General features: G+C 36.6%; 2 protein-coding genes across 5 annotated transcripts; one reads left to right on the top strand and one right to left on the bottom strand.

Annotated features, from left to right (window-relative positions):
* Positions 1–358: 358 nt before the first annotated feature.
* LOC111399598 (nascent polypeptide-associated complex subunit alpha-like protein 3) lies at positions 359–6,618 on the top strand. Its single transcript, XM_023027001.1, has 4 exons — positions 359–528; positions 4,715–4,796; positions 5,832–5,959; positions 6,083–6,618. Exons 1-4 carry the CDS (start codon positions 469–471, stop codon positions 6,413–6,415), a joined length of 603 nt encoding a protein of 200 aa, XP_022882769.1. The 5' UTR covers positions 359–468; the 3' UTR covers positions 6,416–6,618.
* A 179-nt stretch (positions 6,619–6,797) lies between these two features.
* LOC111399596 (probable E3 ubiquitin-protein ligase RHC1A) lies at positions 6,798–8,680 on the bottom strand. Of its 4 annotated transcripts, none has more exons than XM_023026997.1 (2): positions 8,482–8,680; positions 6,798–7,966 (listed from the first exon to the last, which is right to left on the bottom strand). In XM_023026997.1, the coding sequence occupies exon 2, from the start codon at positions 7,886–7,888 to the stop codon at positions 6,992–6,994; it is 897 nt and encodes a 298-aa protein (XP_022882765.1). In that variant the 5' UTR covers positions 7,889–7,966; positions 8,482–8,680; the 3' UTR covers positions 6,798–6,991. The 4 variants fall into 4 exon arrangements, with proteins under 4 accessions (XP_022882765.1, XP_022882767.1, XP_022882766.1 ...); XM_023026999.1 differs by having other exon boundaries at positions 6,798–7,945; XM_023026998.1 differs by having other exon boundaries at positions 6,798–7,941.
* Between the last annotated feature and the right edge of the window lie 440 nt (positions 8,681–9,120).

Raw genomic sequence — 9,120 nt, 5'->3', positions numbered from 1 at the left:
GGTAAGGCTGGTGGTGGTGGAGTCCAATAGGTATGGTGGTTGGAAGGTGTTTGGGTTGTAAAAGTGGTGGTGGTGGAGAATTTAGGACTAACCTGTAATGTTTTGAAAATTTTAAAATTGTGATTGCAATTAGTTATTTATTAATTTTTATTTTATTTTATTTGAATTGAGGGTAAAATTATCATTTTATTGAAAAAAGGACGAAAAGGACATTCTTTGCAATAATAGGTAAAAATCAGGATAAAAATATCAAAAAAATAAAATATAAGAACATTTTTTATAATAAGCTTGAAATATAGAAACGTTTTGTACCAATTATCTTAAAAATTTATACCCCATTCCCTTACAGCGTTCCACGGTATAAAGTCATATTGCATTTCTAGCTTTACCCTCAACTCTCTAGGGTTTTAAGCCTTTCCTCTTCTTCTTCGCTCATTCCATCTTCCCATTTCTCACTGATAATCAATCATGACCGCTCAATCACAAGAGGAAATAATGGCCGCTCAGCTTGAACAACAAAAGCTTGATGTAAATCTCTGAATCTCTCTCTCTCTCTCTCTAGCAGACACACTCTCTCTCAAAGACACTTATTTTTATGAAACTTTGAATCTCATGGGGGATTTGGACTGTTTTAGCTTTTTGAATATTAAAGTTTTTATGTTTTCGTTTTAATTTCAGTTGCTTATATTTAGTTTTATTTTGTGAAAGTGCTGCTAGTATGATTCGTGTCAGATATCAGTATACACGCTTAGGCGAAATTTGAAAGGTTTGTGTATGTAATAAGAGGTTAGATTTAGTTTATAACTAAACTGAAGGTAAAGAAAACAGAGGAGAGAGCGGATAAATCGATGGTTTTCCAATTGGTTGAATTTAGAGAAATGAAAAATCCGAGGAAGTGCAAGAATTGTACATGGAGTGACTAAGAAATGATCATATATTGGTAATAGGCTGTTCCAATTTTAGATTTGAAAATTTTTACAATAGTAATAATGAAGCTCCCTGGATATCTACGGTGGATAGGGTTTCACCTATTTTTGTTTAAGTTGGAATTCACAAAATAAATCAATTACCTACTAACTTATATTGGCAATTTAATATGCATTAAGTCTTAAGAACATCTCAGATTGTGCAAGTTAAGTATTTTATATTATCCTCTTATGATTTATCCTTATCCATCTCTTTTTCCTAATGAATCTTCAAAGTAGTAATATGAAATTTAAAATGATATTACTATTTATTTATTGGATGGATTCATTAACTATTACTCCTATTTGACCTTTGCTTTCGCAACATGCATAACACTTGTCAAAAAAGTAAATTTAAACATTTTTTTGTATTTTGAAATTCAATATGGGGATTATTGAGCTTTTACTCTGTTGTAGAATCACACTGATCATAGAAGAGACAATAATTGCCCTGTAGGATAAGTTAATGGACATGAAAAAATGCTATGCAGCATGTTATTGCAATTTTCACATTAGATGTGTTTAATGCTTCGACGGTAGTCTTACAGCTTCTAATATCTTCTTCATGTCTAATGCACACCCTGATTTTCTTCTATTATTGTACAAAAGGTATATTAAAATGAATCTTATGTTTTAGTGCTTCGGTTAAGAGGCCAATTGCTTGTTTTGTGTTGAAAATAATCTAGATTGAAAAAGAATAAAGCATGCCTAATGTCATGAAACAATTTATGTCAATTAATTTATTGCTTGCAAAAGAAAATCTAGCAATTGTCCAAGATAATATACATCTATCCTTTTACACTCTTATTTAAATTTTAAAGTATTTTTGTGTCTTACAAAGCCCACAGTGCAACATCTTACTTCATTTCTGTCACAACTGAGACAATCTGCTGTGTTCCTGGACAATTTTGTCACATAGCGTCTTCTGTTTTTTGATTTGGATTTGTATGGTATCTTCATAAATGATCTATCTTATTCAATATGCTCAATGTTTTTAGCCGTTTTACCTGTCAATACTTAGAGGAGGACAAATCTGATAAGACTCCTATCAACGTGGAAGCACCTAAAAGGATTGAGAAGTTTATTTGGTTAGAATAGATTCAGTTAGGGGCAGGGTATTTTGGGGAATAATGGTGTGATAAGTTGTCTATAAATGTAATGGGGGAGGGATTGGGGAGATTTCATGTAGAGAATTAGTTGACGAGTTAGGGGGAGAGATCTAAGCCTCTCGAATGCTTAGAATTGTTCTTTTAATTTCTATAGTCGTCATTTTTCAATCAAAAAGTCAGTTATTCAATATTTGAATTTGTTCTTTCATGTGGTATCCTATCAAATGGTGTAAGAGCACTATCCTCCTGGAGATGACATTTGAGACATTACTTCTGATGAAGAAAAGGAATTAGATGATCGGGTTAGTAATCTGGAAGTGAAGCTTGAGAAAATGAATTCAGAAATAAGAGAGGGAATAGGAGCCATGGAGAGGTTTGATTTGATGATGATGAAATGAGACGTGCAGGAGAGAGAGAGGATGGAGAAAGGAGTTTCATCTATTTCTCCGGAGCCAACTTTGCAATCTGACGCCCCACTCAAAGGCCTAGAGGTTGGGAGGAATCCAGAGGAACGTTTGCACAGGGAAGGGACCGCGCGACTGGAAAATCGAGGTCACCAATGGGAGATTATGGAGTTGAAGGATTGGGAAAACTCGTTACTGGATTGCCTTCTGCCATCACATGTAGGAATTAGTCTGGGAAAAACCTTGGCGTTGATGCAGGAAGGAGCAGCTACAGATCGCAGGTGGAATTTCATCGTTTTGGCAGCTCGCGTCGGTGTTTTCTGAAGCTGTCAAGGAACGGAAGAGGCTAAAACCCCAAGATCTGGACCAAAATATGGAGCTAGCCCAATGGGTTAATGATAGTAGTGAATCTTTAAAAAAAGCCCAAGCTATTTCAGGCCCATATAGATATAAAAGTAATGCTTATGGCTCCATTGTTCCCAATCATTTAGGCCTAAATTTAAATTTCAACTCTTACGCTTTCCCTTATCATACAACTTACATTCCTAACCCAACACCCATGGTTATCCCAAACACCACTGAAGTCACCATATGTCCACCCACACAAATGGAAAAATGTCCTCCAATTAAGAGGTTCAATGAAATGCAAATGTCTGTGAAATCTATGGTAAAGGCATTCACAAAAAGAGTACAGGGGGTGTTGCTGGAATTAGGGTGTTTTGGAGTGGAAATTGAAGAAATAGCGACCGAAGCCTTCCAGCTTCATTGCACAAGTACTACAACAGAATTGCTCGATTTTCAAATGGCTCAAGGAGTTGGCCTTGGCTACACTTGAAATCACCATTACCTTTGAAATTCCAACAAAATATGATGACATCGGAATTGATACCGAGAACAGAAAGCACGATGAAGAACTGTGGAAATTTGCTAATCAAATCCGTAAGCTAGAAGTGCCGAGTTTCAACAAAGAGGATCCCAACACTAATGAGTTCTTGGATCGAAAGGAGAGGGAGGCAACTGCAATCTATTTGGATGGAGAAGTTGTGGCGTGGTATCAATGTAAGGCGGGTAAGTTTCTTAATGGATTGAATTCCATAATAGAGGCTGAGGGCAGGATGTTGAAACTTAAGAGATTGGGCCTTAGTTTGGAGTTGGGCCAATGGGGGAAAGAGAAATGAAATCATAAATCAGGTCCAAGTAAATTACAACCCAAATAAGAATGAGATTAATGCATACATTTCAAACCTGACTAAACCCTTAGGAGTTCCTTCTATGGATTCAACTGGTTATGGAATTTTTATGGATAACATTTTAATTGTATGGGGTGGATTGACTACACGGGTTAACAGCTACAACAAGCTTACTCCAAAAGTGGTTTCGGATTTTGAAGTGGCTTCCACCTTGAGGACAAGGTGGATTTCGAGGGGCGAGTAATGATAAGACTCCTATCAACATGGAAGCACGTAGAAGAATTGAGAAGCTTATTTGGTTAGAATAGATTCAGTTAGGGGCAGGGTGTTTTGGGGAGTAATGGTGTGATAAGTTGCCTATAAATGTAATGGGGGAGGGATTGGGGAGATTTCATGCAGAGAATTAGTTGATGAGTTAGGGGGAGAGATTTAAACCTCTCGAATGCTTAGAATTGTTCTTTTAATTTCTGTAGTCGTCATTTTTCAATCAAAAAGTCAGTTATTCAATATTTGAATTTGTTCTTTCAAGTGGTATCCTATCAAAATCACATTGGGAACGTATATCCGAAGTTGACATTTCCATCCTTGCTATTTTAATAGCTATTTCAGTTGCTTCACTCTAAAGGATCTGTTGAAGTCAATTTTGCAATTGCAAACTGCTTTGTTATTTGGCTAATGCCATATAAAAATTTGCAACTTCTATTCTAATATGCATTTGGTCATCGTCTCAACGTATATATTTAGTAGTGATGCTTATATTGTTCTATGCATGACATATTTTGCACTTTAATAATGCTTAGAAGGAACCAATTCAGTGCTATAAATTGAGTTCAAGGAACACTTCATTCATGTTCCTATACATCCCCCAGGGGTGGGTGAGGTACTAATGCTGGAACTATGTTGACCTTTCATTTGATTGCCTTCAAGTAATTGCTTGTTTTGTATGATATAATTTACTCCAGCTTCCCTCTCCCTCTATAAATAAAAAGTAACACACATGCAGCAAAAAAAATAGAATTTTTATTGAGTTACACTTATTTTTGCAGCAGGAGGAGCCAGTAATTGAGGATGACGACGACGAAGATGAAGATGATGATGAAGAGGATGATCATGAAGAAGGTGCTGAAGGTATATTTACTACCATGACTCATGACTGTGATTCTTTGCTTCTGGTACTGAAAATTCATGGTTTATAGATCTATCTCATGCTTTCTACTACTGAGCTCGATGGATGGAAGTCAAAGTTGTGGGACATTAATGTAGTTTGTTGGATACATACCGCTAAAATGATTATTAATGGTTTCAGTGTCCTCATGAACTTGTGGAAATCATTTTCACTGAACTCTTAAGTCTTATGAATTATTTGATAAGGGAACAATCTAGAAGATTCCTTGTTCTATTTAAAATTTATTTATATATTTTCTTATTTAACTTACCATTAAAAGCATCAGGATTTCTCTCCTTTTAAGCTTACTAAATGATACCCTATTTATATATTTGTTTTCTTCTTGTGGAAAAGAATGGTCTCAACCGAGTTTATTTGAGCTAATTGGTGGATACCTTGGGTATTGCAATTGATTATCACGGTCCAGTTTGTTAATCTTCAAGTTTTAGTGAGCAGACCAGTTTAATATAAAAAATATATAAAAGTTCGGGTTCAAAGATAATCTGAGTTTACTGCTAAAATGGTTGATAGGTAAAACTTTGTTGCTGAACTGAAATATTTATGACTGCATAGCTCCAAAGAGCATAAAGAGAGCCCAAACATTCTCACACCACATTCCACCTTGAATGCGTGCAAAGCCAATATAAGCTTATTTTGCACTTTTTAATGTGGATGTTAGAGAGTCCTCTAGCCCAGTCCCGACATTCCTTCTGTGGTTAGGCCACTCTCCATTGCGTCTTAGTTTCATCAGGGAAACTCATGATTGCATTTTACTTGTAGGCAGAAAATTAGGTTTCAAAATTGAGTAAACATCCCCACGAAACCTGTTCTTACCTGTTCTCACATTTCCAGGATAATACTCTGGTTCGATTAGTTCGAATTCTGTGTATGCTCAAGCTAAAACCTCAACCATAAATTATAACTTCCGATCCTTCCTGAAAAGGTGAGGTACAATTTTGTGTTTTTATAATGAATAAAATACCGATTACTCTTGACAGGAGAAGGAGATGCTAGTGGTAGGTCGAAGCAGAGCAGGAGTGAGAAAAAGAGTCGCAAGGCAATGCTGAAACTAGGAATGAAGCCCATACCTGGGGTCAGTCGTGTCACTGTTAAGAAGAGCAAGAACGTCAGTCTTTTCACTGGTTCTCTCTGATATTTAATTTCTGATTGACTTTTAAGAATGTCCTCCATTCTGACCATAGTCTTACGTGTCAACTGTATCTTAGTTTTTCCGATATTTATGTTTCAGATCCTGTTTGTCATCTCAAAGCCTGATGTTTTCAAGAGCCCCAATTCAGACACATACATCATCTTTGGCGAGGCAAAGATCGAGGATTTGAGTTCACAGTTGCAGACTCAAGCTGCCGAGCAGTTCAAGGCTCCTAATATCAGCAATGTAGCTCCAAAACCCGAACCCGTGACAGTTGCTCAGGATGATGAAGATGTCGACGAGACTGGTGTTGAACCAAAGGATATAGAGCTGGTGATGACTCAAGCTGGGGTTTCAAGAGCTCGGGCAGTCAAAGCTCTCAAGGAATCTGATGGAGACATCGTTTCTGCTATAATGGAGCTCACAAACTAGGAAAACTTTATGTGCCATCTCATTTACCTTTTTTTTTTTTTTTTTGGTGTCGTGTCAATTACATTGTGTTTTGTAGTCAACCCTTTTCATATGAATGTGCTTGAGATGATGAACCATCGATATCCAAACTGCTATGCTTTTTATTTTTCAGTTCATGCTTATATTAGTACAATAAAGTACAATAAAGATACTTGTACAGCACCCATATCATGCCAATATTTAGTATATTCTATTGGAAATTTCCAAATCAATGATCACTGCGTTGGATCTTGGGGTCCGATCTTACAGTAAAACTAATAATGAGCCCAATGGAATGAGAAAAATGTATAACAGTTTGTGCTGAAGTGAGATGATTTAAAAGGAACACAGACATAAACAGCAGTTATGATTATAATGCATACGCTTTTTGAGTGCTTTTGATTGGCGATTATTAAACAAATTCCAGTTATTCGAAACAATGAATGGAGTAAGGACATTATTTCCCACAGCAGATCTAGTTATTCAAATAGAGTTGGAAAATTAAGATTACAAAGATTTACAGAGTAGGAAATTCTTGAGATTGAGTAATCTCAATATTCAAAAAGGCCGATATGAGCTCTCCCCATCTTGGTTATGTTCTTGGTAGACGACTGAACTAGGTTCGGCTGTTCTATTCTGGCTAGAGCTGGACCCAGACTTTCCAAAAGGCCACAAGAAAGACCATCTCCTCCTGCCTGGATTCTCATTTCTGTCCTCTCGACTACCAAATCTCCTACTCCAGCTTCTATTTTGTTCCCTAGAACGGTAACTATTGCACTCATTGCTTGATTGCTGAGGAGTTAGCTCCTTGCGACAAACTGGGCACGAACTGCGTTGTTGTAGCCACGGAACAATGCAATCCGAGTGATATAGATGTTTGCACGGCAGCTTTGTCGCTTGTGAACCCAATTCGAATTTTTCTTTACAAACAGCGCAGGTTGAATCAGAACGGACGTGCTTTTTTGTAATCTTGATTGTTGGCAGAGCATCAATGAAGGATCTTGAAGCTGGAGGAGGTACATTTTGACTGTTGCTCGTAATGTGCTCGAATAATTCTTCTACACCAGGACCAATAAAATAGTCGCCACCATTGTCTCGTCTAAATCCAAGAGCATCGTTAAGAAATTCGACGAGCCCACCACTCCCGGGCATCCTATCTGGCATATCACCGCTGAAAACTAGGAGCGAATTCCACGAATTACCATTCAGAGAACCACCTTCGGACCTCCCTCTGCTGCCAGTCGCGTTGCTTCTAACAGTCCTTTGTCGTCTGAGAAAATTCGACACAGATTCTATAAACCTGGGCCTTTGATCATGATTTTCAGTTGTAGTGCTCAACATATCGTCAAGCTCCTGAATGAAACCTCCATCACAGTTGGGGCACGAAGATTGTCTCTGAAGAATTATGGGTTCTCTGCAACTATGACACCAATGCGTGCCTCTGTTGCTCGACATCTTCTTTCTCTACAATATTTTCCTCGCTTACCTCCCGATCATTCCCCTGTATACTAGCTTTCAAACTGAGGTCAAAACCTAAAAGAAATATAGTTCAAGTTTGATATGCAATGCTTAACACGACTAGACATTGTAATGAACAAGATTCTAGCTTTCTTTGTCTTCTTTAATAATGTTGAATCCCAACCCAATTCTCTGTACCAACTAACCATTAAATAGCACACCTAACCCTATTAAGACAGTAATTTGATTCCTATAATCCATAAATCCATTAATTCCACACTAATTTTTTTTTTATAAATAACCAAAATAATTGAAATGCAAGTCAACTCATTTATGGAACCAACAACAGAAATTATATTCACTAAACACTAAAAGTAACAAATCAATCAAAAAAAGTAAATATTCTTGGTGGATCAAGATTTCAAGCAACTGATTCAAAAGAACTTAAATCTTCATACCCATTGCATCAAATGAAAGAAAAAGCATTGCAAATTATTTTAAAGTTCCAGAAATACAAGAAGAATAATTCCAAAAGGAAAAGAAGATAAAAGTAGAAAAGTGAAAGAGAAAATAAGCTAGAATGTTCATACCTTTAAGGCAGTGGATGTGGATTATTAGACAAAAGTAGAAAAAGACCCAGATGGATAACTCTCCGTCGAAATAGGAAATTTGCAGCAAAATTATAAGGGTGTTACTTGTTAGTGTGCCGGTGAGTTGAACTAATAAAATTGGATTATAATTAGAGTGAGAGAGTGCTGCCCTCGTCTGTCATTTGTTGCGGAATGGAGGCCGGATTGGGCTGCACGTGTCTTTAACATTTTCAACATCATTATTTGTTACAAGAATTGTTCCGGATTCTGATCCAATACAATGGGCAAATTATGTTCAGTGACCTGAAAAATTAACTAATTTGATAAGTGGAAATTATACAAGGGCCTGTTTTTTAAATTTACATTTCATTAATCCTATTTTAAGTTTAATCTTTCATAAATCAGGTTATAGTTATTTATTTAACATTTATTAATAAATATATTATTAATAATCAATCTCTAATAAATTAAATATCTCTCCACACACACACACACAACATTTATTAATAAATATATTATTAATAATCAATCTCTAATAAATTAAATATCTCTCCCCACACACACACACGCTCTCTCACCCCCCCCCCCCCCCCCCCCCCCCCACACCCCCTCCTCTCTCTACAAACGGGGACTAAATAT

Source organism: Olea europaea, chromosome 9, assembly GCF_002742605.1.
Source record: "Olea europaea var. sylvestris chromosome 9, O_europaea_v1, whole genome shotgun sequence".
In the NCBI taxonomy this organism is placed as follows: Eukaryota; Viridiplantae; Streptophyta; class Magnoliopsida; order Lamiales; family Oleaceae; genus Olea; species Olea europaea.
The sequence above is the reverse complement of the archived record's forward strand: the minus strand, read 5'-3'. Positions and strand labels throughout refer to the sequence as shown.

Bases quoted from the DNA above. Each gene is read 5' to 3' on its own strand.
- LOC111399598 (XM_023027001.1), top strand. From the start codon at position 469: ATGACCGCTCAATCACAAGAGGAAATAATGGCCGCTCAGCTTGAACAA. The intron at 529-4,714 runs GTAAATCTCTGA...TTATTTTTGCAG, and splicing joins TTGAACAACAAAAGCTTGAT to CAGGAGGAGCCAGTAATTGA. The intron at 4,797-5,831 runs GTATATTTACTA...TACTCTTGACAG, and splicing joins TCATGAAGAAGGTGCTGAAG to GAGAAGGAGATGCTAGTGGT.
- LOC111399596 (XM_023026997.1), bottom strand. From the start codon at position 7,888: ATGTCGAGCAACAGAGGCACGCATTGGTGTCATAGTTGCAGAGAACCC.